The sequence below is a fragment of the Podarcis melisellensis genome, assembly GCF_964234715.1.
Source record: "Podarcis melisellensis genome assembly, chromosome: 7".
Taxonomy (NCBI): Eukaryota; Metazoa; Chordata; class Lepidosauria; order Squamata; family Lacertidae; genus Podarcis; species Podarcis melisellensis.
Genome location: NC_138539.1, coordinates 10,179,738 through 10,198,334, shown reverse-complemented (window position 1 = coordinate 10,198,334; position 18,597 = coordinate 10,179,738). Strand labels below are relative to the sequence as shown.

The 18,597-nt window shown below is 48.3% G+C and overlaps 1 protein-coding gene across 5 annotated transcripts in view; it reads right to left on the bottom strand.

Annotated features, from left to right (window-relative positions):
* ST3GAL1 (ST3 beta-galactoside alpha-2,3-sialyltransferase 1) overlaps positions 1 to 18,597 on the bottom strand; it is a 103,370-nt gene that overhangs the window by 13,362 nt on the left and 71,411 nt on the right. For all 5 annotated transcript variants that reach the window (XM_081918953.1, XM_081918952.1, XM_081918954.1 and 2 more), the window contains 3 exons: positions 11,343 to 12,255; positions 8,223 to 8,419; positions 4,401 to 4,580 (listed from right to left, as the gene is read on the bottom strand). In XM_081918953.1, the coding sequence (XP_081775079.1) occupies positions 4,401 to 4,580; positions 8,223 to 8,419; positions 11,343 to 11,657 (692 nt within the window). In that variant the 5' untranslated portion in view covers positions 11,658 to 12,255. The remainder of the gene's footprint in view (positions 1 to 4,400; positions 4,581 to 8,222; positions 8,420 to 11,342; positions 12,256 to 18,597) is intronic.

The following is an 18,597-nucleotide window of genomic DNA, read 5'->3' as shown; positions in this document are numbered from 1 at the left end:
AGCCGCTTCTGGCAAACCAGAGCAGCACATGGAAACGCCGTTTACCTTCCCGCCGGAGTGGTACCTATTGATCTACTTGCATTTTGACGTGCTTTCGAACTGCTAGGTTGGCAGGAGCAGGGACCGAGCAATGGGAGCTCACCCCGTCGCGGGGATTCGAACCACCGACATTCTGATCGGCATGTCCTAGGCTCTGTGGTTTAACCCACAGAGCCACCCACATCCCTGGTAGGGAAAGTATAGTCCCACTCTATTCTTCCTTGGTCACACCACACCTGCAGTACTGTGTCCAGTTCTGGGTGCCACAATTTAAGAAGGATGTTGACAAGCTGGAACGTGTGCAGAGGAGGGCGACCAAGATGATCAAGGGTCTGGAAACCAAGCCTTATGAGGAGTGGTTGAAGGAGCTGGGTATGTTCAGCCTCGAAAAGAGGAGACTGAGAGGAGATATGATTTGTTGTTGCTGTTTAGTCATTTAGTCATGTCCGACTCTTCGTGACCCCATGGACCAGAGCACGCCAGGCACTCCTGTCTTCCACTGCCTCCTGCAGTTTGGTCAAACTCATGTTAGTGGAGTTATGATAGCCATCTTCAAATATCTCAAGGGCTGTCACGTGGAAGAGGGAGCATGCTTGTTTTCTCCTGCTCTGGAGGGTAGGATGTGAACCAATGGCTTCAAGTGACAAGAAAGGAGATTCCAACTAAACTCACAGAAAAGCTTTCTGACAGTTAAGGGCAGTTTGACAGTGGAATAGACCCCCACGAGAGGTGGTGGAATCTCCTTCCTTGGAGGTTTTTAAGCAGAGGTTGGGTGGCCATCTGTCATGGATGCTTTAGCTGAGATTCCAGAAGACCATTAGCTTTTTTTTTGCTGCTGCATTTCTGGTCATGCTTGCTGGTTTTCCACAGCTGTCATGGTCCGGTTCACGGGCGATCGAAGTCCCGACAGGGGACGTCAGGACCGGGGGCAAGATGGCGGGGTGGGAGCAGGAACAGGAGTCCAGAAGCCAGGATTCAGGAAGCCAAGTGTCCGAAGGTCAGGAAGCAAGAAGTCAAGGGTCCGTGGTTCAAGAAGCAGGGAGTCAAGAAGTCAAGGGTCCAAGGATCAAGAAGCAAGGAGTCAAGAAGCCGAGATTCAAGGACCAGGAAGCAAGAAGCCAAACGCAGCAAGGCAGGATCGTGTTTCTGTGGCAAAGAGCCGAAGGGAAATGCTGACCTTATATCGCTTCCACCAGCTCTTGCCACCAGGTGCTGTGAGTTACCAACTGGCCTCACCTGTGCTGCCATGCCTTGCCTCTTCAGAACAAACTTAGGAAGGCCCCTGTCCTGCAGAGTCCTATTGGTCACAGGGCCCGGCTCCTGCACGCACACCTGACAAAAGGAATCTGGCTGGCCACTGTGAGAACAGGATGCTGGACTAGATGGGCCATGGGCCTGATCCAGCAGCCTCTCCTTATGTTCAGTGGGACAGGTCTCAAATCCCCACTCACGTATGACGCCCCCTGGGTGACCTTGGGCCAGTCACTGCCTCGCAGGGTTGTTGTGGGGATTAAATGAGATGGGGGGAGGATCACACAGGATGCCAACGTTGAGCTCTTTGGAGAAAAAGGTGAGATATAAATGCAATAAATAAAAATAAATGTCCTTGCTGCCAACAACAATGGCTGGATGAGGCCAAAGGCTCGTCCAATTCCGCATTCATTCTGTTCTCCCAACAGCCAGCCAGGTTCCTATGGGGTCATGACCGCTTGCTTCCCCCATATATCGTCGGTCTCAGCTGAGGCTCAAAATTGAGCTGCGCCTACTTTGGCTCTCTATGGCCCATTGCAGGGGGAAAGTGCTCTCACTTCATAAAAAAAACTCCCTGTCCATTAATCACGAGCCCATCTTCTTCCTGCTTGCCAGAGGCCCGCTCTCTACATTGTGTGCTCCTTGTGTTTTTAATTTCCTGGCTGGAACTCGGTGGGCTGCTGTGGCTTATAATAATAAGTATCATCCAGAAACTAACTTCAGGAACCTGCCTGATCTGATCGGCGGCAACTTCCAGATGCAATAAATGGAACAGGAAGGAGGCACATAAGAATAAATATCAGGTGGGTGTTGGAGGGCGAGATTGAACACCTTCTAATAGCCTGCATTTGCCAACAAAGGTCCGTATAGTAAAAGCTATGGTTTTCCCAGTAGTGATGTATGGAAGTGAGAGCTGGACCATAAAGAAGGCTGATCGCCGAAGAATTGATGCTTTTGAATTATGGTGCTGGAGGAGACTCTTGAGAGTCCCATGGACTGCAAGAAGATCAAACCTCTCCATTCTGAAGGAAATCAGCCCTGAGTGCTCACTGGAGGGACAGATCGTGAAGCTGAGGCTCCAATACTTTGGCCACCTCATGAGAAGAGAAGACTCCCTGGAAAAGACTCTGATGTTGGGAAAGATTTAGGGCACAAGGAGAAGAGGACGACAGAGGACGAGATGGTTGGACAGTGTTCTCGAAGCTACTAACATGAGTTTGACCAAACTGCGGGGGGCAGAGGAAGACAGAAGTGCCTGGCGTGCTCTGGTCCAGGGGGTCACGAAGAGTCGGACACGACTAAATACTAAACAACAACAACAGCCTGCATCAGCCAGATATAGAATAATAAGAATTGTAGAGTTGGGAAGAATTGAAGAGTTGGTTAGCCCAACCTGCTGCAATGCAGGAATCGCAATGGAAGAATCTCTGACCACAAGCTTAACATAAGTCAACGTTGTGATGCAGCAGCAAAAACAGCTAATGCTACTTTAGGCTGGATCGACAGAAGTCTAGTGTTCAGATCAAGGGAAGTAATGGTCTCACTCTTATTCTGCCTTGGTCAGACCACACCTGGAGTCCTGTGTCCAGTTCTCGGCACCACAATTTAGGATGCTGACAAGCTGGAACGTGTGCAGAGGAGGGCAACCAAGAGGATCAAGGGTCTGGAAACCATAGTCCATTAATTTCGTCTGCCATTCTTCTTTCGTCAGAATTTCTTCTTGTTTCCATTTCTGGGCTAACAGTACTATTGCCGCAGTTGTTGCATATAAAAACAATTTAACATCTTGCCTATTAATGTCCTGACCTATAATACCAAGTAAAAACGCTTCTGGTTTTTTTAAAAAAATGTATAATGGACTATGTATAATGTATTAAAGAACTATGTAGAATTGGACAAAATGACAGGAAGGATTCGAAACCTGCGGGACCAGAGATTTACAGAAGATTGGAAGAAGTATATGAATTATTTGAAGAGCAACTGTAATGAACAAATTACGCTAGTAGGACTACAAGAAGTTTTATAAGGAGAAATATACAAAGTGTTTACAAAGTAGGAAAAGATAGAGATATTGGTTATGAGTTTGAAATGTACAGTGGTACCTCGGGTTACTTATGCTTCAGGTTACATACACTTCAGGTTACAGACACCGCTAACCCAGAAATAGTACCTCGGGTTAAGAACTTTGCTTCAGGATGAGAACAGAAATCGTGCTCTGGTGACAAGGCAGCAGCGGGAGGCCCCATTAGCTAAAGTGGTGCTTCAGATTAAGAACAGTTTCAGGTTAAGAACGGACCTCTGGAACGAATTAAGTACGTAACCAGAGGTACCACTGTAATAGGGAAAATAAGAAATGCATACTAAGAGATTAGATTGGAAAATTTTCAGACAGGATTGATGGAAGTCTAAAAAATTGAATAAGATGTAAAAGTATGCTTAATTACTGTTGAAAATGATATGTTAAAAAACATATATATATATATATATATATATATATATATATATATATATATATATATATATATGGGTCTGGAAACCAAACCTCAGGAGACTGAGGGGAGATACAATAGCCATCTTCAAATATGTCAAGGGCTGTCGCATGAAGGATGAAGCAAGCTTGTTTTCTCATGCTCTGGAGGGTAGAACTCGAACCAATGGCTTCAAGTGATAAGAAAGACTAAACATCAGGAAGAACTTTCTGAAAGTAAGAGCTGCTCGACAGTGAAATGGACTCCCTCAGTTGATGGGCTTTCCTTGGAGGTTTGTAAGTAGAGGTTGGACGGCCATCTGTCATGGATGAGTTAGTTGAGATTCCTGCATTGCACAGGGTTAGACTAGAGTTCTTGCTTCCCTCTACAGTTCTACGATTCTACTATTCTGTGAGATCATATGAAGAGATCTGCCGGATCAAGTTGTGGGCTCACTATTACGTCCCTTGATCTAGATACTATACTTCTGTTGGTGCAGCCTAGAACAGCATTTGCTTTTTTTGCTGCTGCATCGCACTGTTGACCCAACGTGAGTGGTCCACAAAGACTCCTAGATCTCGTCCAACAGAACTCGCCCAACTTCTCATGGCCTCCTAGAACAGAGAAGACACGGCCACTTACTGGTTGATGGTCCCTGTGGTGAGAGCGCTGATGACCCAGCGAAGGTCCAGGGTCTTGAACGGGATGACTATCATGCTGACGTTCTCGCCCAGCTCCTTGTAGCTCTCAGGGTAGACAAAGTGGTGGGTCGTCTTGCTGCCGACATCAGACTCATAGCCGGCTGTGGGGGCTTTGTTCATTCTGTGTGGTCCAAGAGAAGAGGGGTGAGGGGGAAAGCAGGCAACACCAGGAGGAGGTACATGAGGCAGGTAGGAATCATCTTGCCATAGGTGGCAACGGCCGCTACTGATGGGCGCATTTGCAGGCTGGAGAAACTCTCCCCTTCCCACCTCGTAAGTCTCACGGCCAGTCCCTGCACCCTGAATGGACTTCAGAAAATTCTTCTGTTGGCTAAGGAAGGGTTCCTCTCAAGCACAGAAGTGCAATTGGCTCGACAGCTGCAACCATTCCTGGACTGGGAAAGACTGACCATGGTAGTTCATGCATTGGCTAGATTACTGCAATATGCCCTTTGTGGGGCTTCCCTTGTGCTTGACCAGGAAGCTGAGGTTAGTGCAAAACGCTGAAACACAGTTACTGACAGGAGCGAAACCTTGTCAGTATAGAACACTTGCCCAGAGATCTGTGCTGGTTCCTGATCTGCTCCCAGGTCAAGTTCAAGGTGTTACAGTTAGTATATAAAGCCATTAACAACCTGGGACCAGTTTACCTGCAAGATGTTGTGAACTGCCCTGAATCCTGTATACAAAAATTACAGTATACGCCATATAGGGCAGTATACAAAATTAATTAATTAATAATACCACCCCACTTGACTGCTTCAATCTGCGGAACTGGGACTGTTAAAGGCTCCATATAACACCTGTTCTGTATTTATGAGAAATCAAGCCCTTTAGTGTGGCAGAACCAACACTTTGGAACTCCCTGCCTATTGACACCAGGCAGAGAAACCTTTGCTGTATTCAATTTTGGCGCCTGCTAAAAACATTTTCCCTTTAGTCGAGCCTAACCAGACCTGGAGAAGGTTGAAGTATGTTTTAATCTGTTTTTAGTTTGTTGCCAATTTTATTTTTTTGAACGTTTTGAGCTGGTACAGTGGTACCTCGGGTTAAGTACTTAATTCATTCCAGAGGTCCGTTCTTAACCTGAACTATTCTTAACCTGAAGCACCACTTTAGCTAATGGGGCCTCCTGCTGCTGCTGCGCCGCCGGAGCACAATTTCTGTTTTCATCCTGAAGCAAAGTTCTTAACCTGAAGCACTATTTCTGGGTTAGTGGAGTCTGCAACCTGAAGCGTCTGTAACCTGAAGCACCTGTAACCTGAAGCATCTGTAACCTGGAGCGTATGTAACCTGAGGTACCACTGTATTAGCTTTGTCAACCCCATGCCCTTTGAGGTGCTTTTTTTTTTGTCTTTTTACAGTTAAGCAGCATTTAAATTGTATGAAACAATTGTATGTAAATAACTAAATTCAGCAGGGGGAGGAGAGGGGCCTTGTGGGTGCCAGAAACACCCTTGCGGCTACGCTAACAGGCACAATTTGGCAAGCCAAACCATCTTGTACACAAAGGAGAAAGGCTACAGAAATAGGGCCCCCACTCTTTTGGAAAACAGAGGGTCCCAGATTTGATCTCTGGCATCTCCAAGTACTGTACAGCTGGAAAGGATTCTTGTGTGAGATCCTGGACAGCTGTTGCCAGTGCTGTCAATTATGGGCTGGGTGGCCCAGCGGCCTGACGCCATGTAAGGCAACTTCCCCTGGTCCTGAGCCCGATATGGGTGTCTGTGCATTAGGTAAAAGGAAAGGGACCCCTGACCATTAGGTCCAGTCGTGACCGACTCTGGGTTGCAGCGCTCAACTCGCTTTATTGGCCGAGGGGGCCGGCATACAGCTTCCGGGTCATGTGGCCAGCATGACTAAGCCGCTTCTGGCAAACCAGAGCAGCGTACAGAAATGCCGTTTACCTTCCCGCCGGAGTGGTACCTATTTATCTACTTGCACTTTGACGTGCTTTTGAACTGCTAGGTTGGCAGGAGCAGGGACTGAGCAACAGGAGCTCACCCCGTCACAGAGATTCGAACTGCCGACCTTCTGATTGGCAAGTCCTAGGCTCTGCGGTTTAACCCACAGTGCCACCCGCGTCCATTAATGCCACCTAAATAACATGCTGGTAAGAAAGCCATGATGCCCACAAGTGGCTGGACCATGTTCATGGTTAACACAACCTTTCATCCTCTATAAAATGTTTGCCAGTTCTTGTGGTTAGGGTGTGCGCGTGTATTTAACTAAACTATTCCCTGGATCATCCAGAACTCTGCCATAAAGAGTTCACTCAAGGTTGCTTGGATTCGGGAAAAGGCTATGGCACCCTGAGGCCTCTGAACACGAGCAGAGCTGCTAAAAGAGGGTGCTCCCTACAGGTGAACAGGCAGACGGGCAGTAATGCAATAAAAAACCTCCCCATACAGTCTGCCTGTTTTCTTCAACTTAAACCGCCCTGGGTTTTATTTTATTTGTTTGTTTAAAGGTCAGCATATTGAAAGCAAATATCTATCTATCTATATCTATCATCTATCTATCTATCTATCTATCTATCTATCTATCTATCTATCTATCTATCTATCATCTATCTATCATCTATCTATCATCTATCTATCATCTATCATCTTCTATCTATCTCTCAGAATATTTATTTAATTTAAGTGGAACAACCAAAGCATTCCCAAGAGGCAGAGTGAAAGACCAGGCAAGAGCTAGTATCAATTATTGTACAGAAATATAGTAAAACCACAGATAGTGTAAGCCAAAGCCTAGGGCTTGCTGATCAGAAGGTCGGCAGTTTGAATCCCCGTGATGGGGTGAGCTCCCGTTGCTCAGCCCCAGCTCCTGCCAACCTAGCAGTTCGAAAGCACGTCAAAGTGCAAGTAGATAAATAGGCACCGCTCCGGAGGGAAGGTAAACGGCGTTTCCGTGTGCTGCTCTGGTTTGCCAGAAGCGGCTTAGTCATGCTGGCCACATGACCCGGAAGCTGTACGCCGGCTCCCTCGGCCAGTAAAGCGAGATGAGCGCCACAACATCAGAGTCGTCCACGACTGGACCTAACGGTCAGGGGTCCCTTTACCTTTTATAGTAAGCTGCCTTGTGCATATTCATACCAAGCTCAGTATTGTCTGCACTGAGCAGCAGCTGCTGTTCAGTATTTCAGACTGGTCTCTCTCTCCCCACCAGCCAGTGGTGTAGCTTTTTTGAGGGGGGGCACAGGGGGCACAGCTTCCGTCGCTGGGCTCCGTTGGAAACGGCTTCTCCATGCAGACCAGGAAGCGACCTCTCCGGACAACGGAATGACTTTCCTTTTCTTATCTCGGTGGCTGCAATCTCCTGGGTGATGTGGATGCCGTGAGGCAGTTGAATGTGCAACCCATATTTTGCCCGTTTCAAACGTCCCTCCATGTGGCTCTGGCAACCCATGCTACACCACTGCTCCCAGCCTTACATGGAGATGCTGGGGACTGAAGTTGTGGCGTTCTGCACAAAAACCAGGTGTTCTACTGCTGAGCTGCAACCTTTTTCTATGGAGTCAGTTCCCCCATTTGGTTGCAAATATTGAATTATCAGGTGAGGGGGAGGTGTATGCGAATCAGGAGTCTGCAGCAGCAATGGGCTGAAAATTGGTAAATGGGATCTTTGGTGAGGCTCAGCTCCAGAAGTCACCTATTTAAGCCTCACCGTGAAGACAATGGCTTCTTTCTTTTCTTTTCGTTACTTTCATTGGCAGAGAGCGGTCAGGCTAAGATCGCTAAGCCTTGCAACAGGGACTCACCTGAACACAAAGTCATGGTTGTCGATCTCCTGGCCGTACTGCGACTGCTTGAGGTTACCCGAGTTCCCCACCACGGCACACCGCCTGCATCGCGAACCGCTTCTCTCCAGGAGCTGGTCCGCGTCTCCAGGGATGAGCTCAAACAGCTCCTGGATGGTCTCATTTAAACCCTTGGGGTTCTTTTCCCCTTGCAGCTTCTGTAAAGAAGAACACACAAGTCACTGTGCGGCTTTCGGAGGGGCTGTGGAAAAAGGATTCCAGGCACAATTCAAAGTGTTGGTGCTGACCCCTAAATGGCCTCGGTCCAGTATACCCAAAGGAGCATCTCCACCCCCATCATTCAGTCTGGACACTGAGGTCCAGCTCCAAGGGCCTCTGGCGGTTCCCTCCTTGCAAGAAGTGAGGTTACAGGGAAACAGGCAGAGGGCCTTCTTGGTGGTGGCACCCACCCTGTGGAAACCCTCCCATAAGATGTCTAAGAAATAAACAACTACCTGACTTTTAGAAGACATATGAAGGCAGCCCAGTTTAGGAAGGCTTTTTATGTTGATGTTTTATGTGTTTAATATTTTGTGGGTAGCTGCCCAGAGTGGCTGCAGTATGGTCGCAGTATAAGTAATAAATTGTTGCTGTTACAGCAGTGTCTTGGCTTAGGAATCAATAGGCTGGAGCAGGTTAGGTGACACAAGAGGCATTCAAACGTGGTAGATATCACATTCGTTTCCTTGATTAAAGCTCCTGGAGAAACCGCCTTCTTGAGCGTCAGACCCACTAATGGTCTCAATCTGCTAAGCCTGTCTTCACATGCAGGGGAAATCCTTAATTCACCGAGGGTTTGAGACCCATCAGCTACCCTCAAGTGGTTTAGCCAGTCAGTCAAAGCCATTCCCAGGGTGTGGCCGCTGTTGCATGACTGCTTCTAAGAGCCACAGGTGAGATCGGAGTGCAGGCTGGGGACCAAAGGTGAACAAACTACCCCAGAAGGAGCACGGTGTGTCCCCCACCAGGGGAAATAAAGATCCCTGCATTCCCATGCACCCTATTTTATCCTCCTAACAACGCTTTGAGGTAGGTTAGACTGAGAGGCCCAAGGTCAGCCGGTGAGCTTCGTGGCAGAATGGGGATTCAAACCCTGGTCTCCCAGGTCCTAGTCCGACACTCTAACCTCTACACCACATTGGTATCCCTACCTAGATTTGCAATTTCCATAATATGGTGCTTTTATTTCCTTACGGGCAAATGTGAACATCTATTCTGCAGCTGTTTCCTACCCCCGCCCAAACCCAATTATAATGTGAAGTAAGAAATGAGCCAGCTGGTGGGACCACAGGCAACAGAAATCCGGTCATTGCCTCTAATGATACTGATTTTGGGGAGGATTGGCAGTCCCCCCCCCCCCCCCCGCTGTCAGCACAGATTTAACGGGCCTCTCAGATATCGGGAAAGCCACCCACGACAGAAATTTCTGATGGACAGCTTGCCACAGAAACCAGATACGATGCAGAACAAACCGTTTCTCTGATTGGTCACTAAAGCTGCCTCCAGGCTGTCAGTAATTTGCAGGAGGGATCCACATTGAGGGGATGAATGAATAACACAAAGGTTCAATGCCTATTGTTGACCACATCTGTGGCCCTCCAGATGCTTGCAAGTATCTATCGGGCCCTGCCCTGATGGCCAATGCTCAGGGATGATGATAATAATAATAGTAATAATTTATTATTTATATCCTGCCCATGTGGCTGGGTTTCTCCAGCCACTCTGGGCGGCTTCCAACAAAGTATTAAAATACAGTAGTCTGTTAAACATTAAAAGCTTCCCTAAACAGGGCTGCCTTCAGATGTCTTCTAAAAGTCTGGTAGTTGTTTTTCTCTTTGACATCTGGTGGGAGGGCGTTCCACAGGGCGGGTGCCACTACCAAGAAGGCCTCTGCCTGGTTCCCTGTAACTTGGTTTCTCGTAGCGAGGGAACCGCCAGAAGGCCCTCGGCACTGGACCTCAGTGTCCAGGCAGAACGATGGAGGTGGAGATGCTTCTTCAGGTATACTGGGCAGAGGCCGTTTAGGGCTTTAAAGATCAGCACCAATAATTTGAATTGTGCTCGGAAACGTACTGGGAGCCTCCAGCCAGAGAACCCTCTAGGGAAGCCTCACCAGAGGAAGACTAAATATCAGGAAAAACTTTCTGGCAGTAAAAGCTGTTTGACAGTGGAATGGTCTCCCTCAGGAGGTGGTGGACTTTCCTTCCTTGGAGGTTTTTAAGCAGAGGTTTGTTTGGGTATAGGTCAGGGACGCTTTAGCTGAGATTCCTGCATTGAAGGGTTGGACTAGATGCAGCTCTCAGATCCCAATTTGCCAATAGCTGGGAATTTTGAATGAAACTCTTCCTACGATTTTATCATCCTTACAAATTTGGCCACGCAAGGCTCCAACCAACCAAGGTGCACAACAATGCACGTACGAGGGTAAAGGAAAATGTAACACCTTTGTGAAAAACAACACCAAAAGATTTACATCGCATTAGGGGAAAATTGCTTGAAAAGGTGTTTCGTCTTGGTCAAAAGTGCATACAGAAATGTGCCTGTTTCTGGAGAATCCTGCACTAAAATGCTGGTGGTTCACGCATAGGTAAAGGTACCCCTGACCATTAGGTCCAGTCACGGACGACTCTGGGGTTGTGGTGATCATCTCGCTCTATAGGCCGTGGAAGCTGGCGTTTGTCCGCAGACAGCTTCTGGGTCATGTGGCCAGCATGACTAAGCCGCTTCTGGCGAACCAGAGCAGCGCACGGAAACACCGTTTACCTTCCCGCCAGAGTGGTACCTATTTATCTACTTGCACTTGACATGCTTTCGAACTGCTAGGTGGGCAGGGGCAAGGACCGAGCAACGGGAGCTCACCCCATCACAGGGATTTGAACCACCGACCTTCTGATCGGCAAGCCCTAGGCTCAGTGGTTTAGACCACAGCGCCGCCCGCGTCCCTCTTGGTTCACACATACACACCAATTAAAAATGGCTAGGGAAACTTTGGATGACTGAAGGCTGGGGGAAAAAACAACACAAGAAAGTGGGGAGACCCCAAGACAAATAGGTCTCTCTCCTCCACAGCTAGCTACTCACCAGCCACCACTTGTAGCTGTCTTCGGGCATGAAGGCATTCTGTGTGGTCAGGAAGGGTTGCATAGTTTGGTTGAACCTGTCGTCAAACCAGAGCGAGACCCCCTCTTCAGAAATGCACGTGTGGCAGCTGCAAGGCCTCCGGGAATATTTCATCAGTCTCCGAAACTGCTCCGAAAACTGGTAGACGAGCTGTTTGGGGTCCCAGGCGACCATGACCGTGTTGTGGCTGTAGTTCAGCAAGAACGACGTGATGGTGATGACAAACAATAAGGCAAGAGTAAACATCTTGAAGCCCCTCTTCCTGATAGCCAGCATCTTGACCCGCCGCCGCTGCCGCCTCCTCCTTAGCCCGGATGCTCGAGTGAAACGCCAGTGGCTGAGGCAAGCAAAAGCGGAGGTTTCCTTCCAGGGCTCTGTTTAGGCTGCAAACAGTAGCTTAATTGCCTTTATTGTCCAAAAGGAACAGCCCACATTGCTATGTCCTGGAGCGACTGAAACAGGACTGAATCCCTGATCATCTTTTATCTCCTTTTATGAGAAAAATAAAAGGCTCCATCCACCTTCACAGCTCTTTTTTCCTTCAGCTCTCCTCCAGCAGCTGCTAATTCCTCCAAAGGTTTAATGAAAGCAAACAACTGCAATTTTCTGTTTCTTTTTTTTTGCCACCCCGGCAGTTTGAGGGAGGAAATTATTAACAATGTCAAGGAACACTCCCCCACCCACCTCTTTGCTGTGTGGGAAGAGAGACCTTAAATGAAAAAAAAAGGCTTTAAGTAAGGGCGAAAAAATCACTTTTCCTCTGGAAATTATTTCATTAGGGCCGCTGATTAGCTCATTCAAAGGTTGTCGTTCCAGGCAGCTGGCAGTCAAACGCCTCGTCCACGTTACGATGCTGAAACTCCTTTTTTTCTACCTGGAAAACACAAGAGAGAAGGAGAAACTTCAACAGTGAGTTTCAGGGATCTTTCCATTTAATGGGAGGGCGCGGGTTTCATTTCCCAACCCCCCACAGCTTCAAATCAATGGAAATTAAACGTTTCTGCTGCTCCCAACACGGGATTCGTGTGCTGAGAAATTTCCAAAGAGGCCTTTTCAACATAATAAAGCCTACACTCTCTTGGAGGCTGAGCCACCGGTCGGCTGGGTTTTCTGCAACATATTCAGGATATAATCTGTGTTTTTGAAATTATAGTTTGCTGCATTTCGTGAAATCTACCCGTTACATTAAGGCACAATTGGTAGCACTTACCAACAGAAGAGTATTCATAACAAGCAGAAGTGGAACTCTGGAATAAATGGAGGGGAGCAGCCACAGCAAGGCTCCCGCACGAAAACAGATGGACGTACAAGGCTGTAGTTTGTTCATCTAGCTCAGGCTGTGCTGTCTACTGGGATAGTTCAGTAGGTAGAGCATGATAATGTCAGGGTTGTGTGTTTGAACCCCACATTCGGCAAAAGATTCCTGCATTGCAGGGGGTTGAATTATGTGGCCGAGGCCTCATCAGATGCTTTGCAATTTGCAGCAAGGGCCATGGCAGCAGATGTAGGAGTGCGCAGGCAGCTCTGGTTTAAACAGTGGCAAGTCAGAAGCCAAAACCAAGACCAGCCTGGCCAGCGAGCCCTTCAAGGGGGGGGGGGCAAGCTGTTTCAGGAGGGCCTGGAAGATGCACTGGTAGAGACCAGGGACAAAAAGAAGGCACTGCAATGCGCTCTCCGTGAGGCTACCTTTGAAGGTGACCCAGAAACTACAACTAATCCAGAATGCGGCAGCTAGACTGGTGAGTGGGAGCGGCTGCCAAGACCATATAACACCAGTCCTACATCGGCTCCCAGTACATTTCTGAGCACAATTCAAAGTGTTGGTGCTGAGCTTTAAAGCCCTAAACGGCCTCGGTCCAGTATACCTGAAGGAGCGTCTCCACCCGCATTGTTCTGTCCGGACACTGAGGTCCAGCTCCGAGGGCCTTCTGGCGGTTCCCTCACTGTGAGAAGCCAAGTTACAGGGAACCAGGCTGAGGGCCTTCTCAGTAGTGGCACACACTCTGTGGAACGCCCTCCTACCAGATGTCAAAGAGAAGAACAACTACCAGACTTTTAGAAGACATCTGAAGGCAGCCCTGTTTAGGGACGCTTTTAATGTTGAACAGACTACTGTATTTTAACACTTTGTTGGAAGCCGCCCAGAGTGGCTGGGGAAACCCAGCCAGATGGGAGGGGTATAAATGATGATGATGATGATGATGATGATAAGAAGAAGAAGAAGAAGAAGAAGAAGAAGAAGAAGAAGAAGAAGAAGAAGAGAGAAAGGAAAACTATTCTTCCTTTTGTCCCTACAGGGGCTCATCCAATGCTAGAGACCCCAAGAAACACCACCTGATGCTTCAAGCAATCCAACATCTGCTGGAGATCAGTGCAATAGAGCCTGTGCCACAACCACAGCAAGGCTTTGGCTGCTACTCTATTCTCTTTATGGTCCCAAAGAAATAAGGGAAATGGAGGGCCATTCTGGATCTCAAGAGGGTCCACTGATCTCCGAGCCACATCCAGGATCCCAATTCTCCCTACAGAGAAGACACTTAACACGGTAAGAACCGACATTCACTCACCATGCCTGGAATGAGAGATGTATGCAGCAGCTGCTGCCATCAGCAACAACAGGTAAGGTGGGGGAAGTCAAAACTTTGCCCACAGTTCCCCTGTTCCTGCAACACATACAGGACTTGGATATTGCCCAGCGGCCCTCTGCCCTCTCTCAAAGTCGATTCTGCTCACGACTTTGGATGAAAGTGTGGACCAGTGGGGCGCAGCAAGTCCAATCCTGCTTCTCCCCCAATTCACAACTTCACTCATATTCTATGACCAAGGCTGGTGCCTAAAGCTATTCCCAGGCAGCACTGTTGGAAACCATGCAACTTTCCATTTCTCCAATTTCCTTAGTAACTCGCAGACATACTGGAAAGAGCTTGATTTAATCCAGGTGTGCAAAGAGCTTTCTCTTCCCCCTCCCCATCCCTTTTAAATGGCTCTCGCAAGACAAATCACCACTGGGCTTGAGCCTAAACTTGAAGAATGTGGCTGCGAAAGGAATTTCACCAGGCCAAGCCAAATAACATCTGGAAGATGTGGGAAGGCCACTCCTCTGAGTCTGTGTGTCATTGTGTTTCATGAGAGAGGACCAGAGATGGCCACAGTCCATAAATCACAGGTGCACAGCCAGTTCTGCCTGCCCAATCCCACCCCACCCTGGTCCTGCGCATACCCAGCCAAGGAAGGCAAACAGCAGACAGTTAATTCTTTATTGACAAAAGCACACACTTAACAGCAGCTCCTAAGGTATACCAGATGCACACACACAGAATTACAGAATTGAGTTGGAAGGGACCGCGAGGCTCATCTAGTCCAACCTCCTGAAATGCAATAATCTTTTTGCCCAAAGTGGGGCTTTAACCCAAGACTCTCATGCTCTAGCAACTGAGCTATCCAGGGTTTCTGGCATCTACATGGCTGCTTTACAGTTTCATGCCCAGCACAGCCATCAAGAAATCTGTGGGACCACACACTCCTAGGCTTATGTACAGTGGTACCTTAGGTGGTGCTGTGGTCTAAACCACAGAAGCTAGGGCTTGCCGATCGGAAGGTTGGCGGTTCGAATCCCCGCGACGGGCTGAGCTCCCATTGCTCGGTCCCTGCTCCTGCCAACCTAGCAGTTCGAAAGCACGTCAAAGTGCAAGTAGATAAATAGGCACCGCTCCGGCAGGAAGGTAAATGGCGTTTCTGTGCGCTGCTCTGGTTTGCCAGAAGCGGCTTAGTCATGCTGGCCACATGACCCGGAAGCTGTACGCCGGCTCCCTCGGCCAATAAAGCGAGATGAGCGCCACAACCCCAGAGTCGGTTACCACTGGACCTAATAGCCCTTTACCTTTACCTCGGGTTACAGATGCTTCAGGTTACAGACTCCGCCAACCCAGAAATTGTACCTCGGGTTAAGAACTTTGCTTCAGGATGAGAACAGAAATCATGCGGAGGCAGCAGGAGGTCCCTTTAGCTAAAGTGGGGCTTCAGGTTAAGAACAGTTTCAGGTTAAGAACAGACCTCTGGAACGAATTAAGTTCTTAACCCGAGGTACCACTGTACACTCATCTGATGGAGTATGAATATACCACCTGAGACTTCTGCATGGAAGCTGCCCCTCCTGGTTCTGGGAGACAGTGAGGCCGGGGATGCCGATGGTTCGACTGGCCTGCCCCTTGCCTGCACAGCCTCTTCCTCTTCTTCCGATCCTTTCTGTGCCCTCATGTCCATCTGTGACTGCTCCGACTTCTGATTTGCGTGTGGTACAAAACCCCATAAATTGCCGGCCCCCCTCTCCTCTGTCACACACTCGCCAGAGCCCTGCCAGTCTTTCTCTCCCCTCCCCACACTTTTCTTGTTACTCCACACAGAGCTGAAACCTGCACAACTGGGTTTGGCTCAGAATTCCCCGGAATCCATTCAGCCGGGTAAAGAAAGGGCTTCTAAAACAAGAATGTCAGCCCTTGACATTTGCTCAGGTGAAACACAGGCGCTGCTGATTGCTCTCCCATGGAAAAGGAGGGAGACGGCTGCCTGCAGGGCTTCTTCCTGGAAAAGCTCTGAAAAATGCAAGTTTGACTGTAGTAAGCAAACATTCCGTTACACTCGAGTGTGACCAAGAAGCAAAACTCGAGGGCAGGGCTACGCAGGTTAAAACTGGTAGAACTGTGCAGCCCAGCCTAGGGTTGGTTCTTAATAGCTGTGATAACTGAGGACCACCAGGGGAGAAGTAGCAATTTGAAACACCTCTCCAATGGCCTTCCTGATTGCATCTTCTTTGCTTAACTTTCTCCCACAGAAGTGAATAAGGCCGTATCTCAAGTAACCTGCTCCTGAGCTGCAGAAGGCCTTATGTATTAGTACCGTAACCTTGAACTTGGCCCAGTCGCAGATTGGCTGCCAGCACAAATCCCACTAACAAGGTGTTGCATGCCGGCGGTATTTTGCGCCCACAAGCCGCCTAAGAGATTACGTATCATGAGACCTGTCTAAACTTAACTTCCTTACATGAAGACTATTGTTGCATGTATTGTGACTTGGTGAGTCACGAGCATGTGATTTCAACTCAAGAGAGTATTTTAAAACAGGCAAATTAATTGCTCTTGCCTTTAAGCTGCATTCTCTGCTGTGTTCCTTTCTTCGCCACCAAAGGCTGGCAAACAGGCTTTGCTTGGTTATTTGGGATGACAGCCCCTCACTGCCTTGCCCCTTGAATCAAACTTTGCGTGTGTGCGCACGCGCACGCACGCACGCGCGCGCACACACACACACACAGACCTTCTTTGCATCCTTATCCCCAAAGTTTTGTGGAACATTCTGATATCAGATGAGGCCAGCACTGAGGAAACGGATGAGGCCAGCACTGAGGAAACAGCAAAACAAGGGGAAAAAGCAGCTTCCTCTTGCTCCTGCCTAAATTCCACATGCAATGCTGTCAGCTTCTGCATTGGTTGGATGGACATAAATGCTTTAGCTGAGATTCCTGCATTGCAGGGGGTTGGACTAGATCCTCAGGGTCCCTTCCAACTCTATAATTCCCTTCCAGACACTCCAGCCTTCCTGTCCTCCTGCAGTCTGGTCAAACTCATGCTGGTAGCTTCGAGAACACTGTCCAACCAACTTTGTAACCAGAGGTTCAACTGAATAGAATCTGAATCACATGCACCACAAGGCCTATGCAGCCTCAACTTAAGATGGCTCCCCGGCCTGGCTTTGCACTGCAAAGTTTGCAGCAGCACGTGCAACAAAATGGCGTCCAGGATTCAAAAAACCCTCACCTTGCATTAACTAGCCACACACAAGGCATGCATGCTCCAACCCCCAGTCGTTCTTAGACTTCTTATTGGGTGAGCAACACAGCCAAGCAACACAGTTGGAGCCTCCCTCCTCCCTGGCCAGCAGGGAGGGAGGGAGAGGAGCTGCTTCCTTTGAAATTTAAGGGACATTTATGGGACTTCCATCAAAAAGGGACAGCAGCGGGACATGGCGCTGGAATAAGGGACTGTCCCTTCAAATAAGGGACACTTGGCAGCTATGCTGAGCATCATCTAGTCCAACCCCCTGCAATGGAGGAACATGCAGCTGTCCCTTATCGGGATCGAACCTGCAACCTTGGCATTGTGAGCACAAGGTTATAACCAGCGCAGCTATCTGAGCTAGTCTGGCAGCTGTGGGAACAGGATCCTGCACTTGATGAGACTCTGGCCTGCTCTAGCAAGGGTCTTAAAGTTGTGGGTTTTTTATTTTTAAGATATATTTGCAAAAAGGAAATCTAAAATTGAACAGAAGGAGAAGGGAAAGAAACTTTGGCATCTGACACTAACAGTAACATTTTGTTCATCTTGAGGCCCTGCTTAAAAGATTTCCTAGATAATAACAAAAAGTTGCGTGCAGGTTACGAAACTTGGTGTCTTCCTCAAAGGGTTGTCAGTACGCAGTCTTAACGCGACGCCTGCAGTTCATTTTCTGTGCCTTTGCGTCAACGGAAGACAGTGGTCACCATGTTGCTTGGCAACACAGTTATTTTCAAGTTGACAGCTTAATTAAAACCAATGAAGAATTTTGTTTGCAACAGCTGAGTTCCTTGGCCCCTCCCGGATACTCTGCTTCCTCCCAAGTCTTTCCTTTGACAGGAGAGAAGACAAGAGGCAGACCTGCCCCCTACGCATACAAACACCCATCGCCCCCAGTCACACAGCTGCAATTGTGTGGTCCAGCCTTGTTTTCTCACTGCAGAAAAGGCATTTGGAGTAAGTCTGCTTCCTCTCCTATCTCCCATTGTCATGCATGGTCCAGATAATCTTCCAGAGGTCTAACCTGTTACTTTTTAAAAGTCCCATAATTTCACCAGATTTGGTGGCTGGAAGAGGTTTGGTGCAGCTGGCACTTTACCTAAGTGTCGTAAGCTGTGGAGGGGTCTTCCACTGACATGAAAGGAGCCACGCACAACACTGCCGATACATATCAAGGCATGAATCCTGTTCTGTAAGTTCATTCATATTAAAACAAAATTCGACCGGATGCTTTGGTCCTTTGCTTCAGAAACTCATTCCTTTAATTAGGCTGCAGTAAGAGGCTAGGGTGCTCACTGGAAGGACAGATCCTGAAGCTGAGGCTCCAATACTTTGGCCACCTCATGAGAAGAGAAGACTCCCTGGAAAAGACCCTGATGTTGGGAAAGATG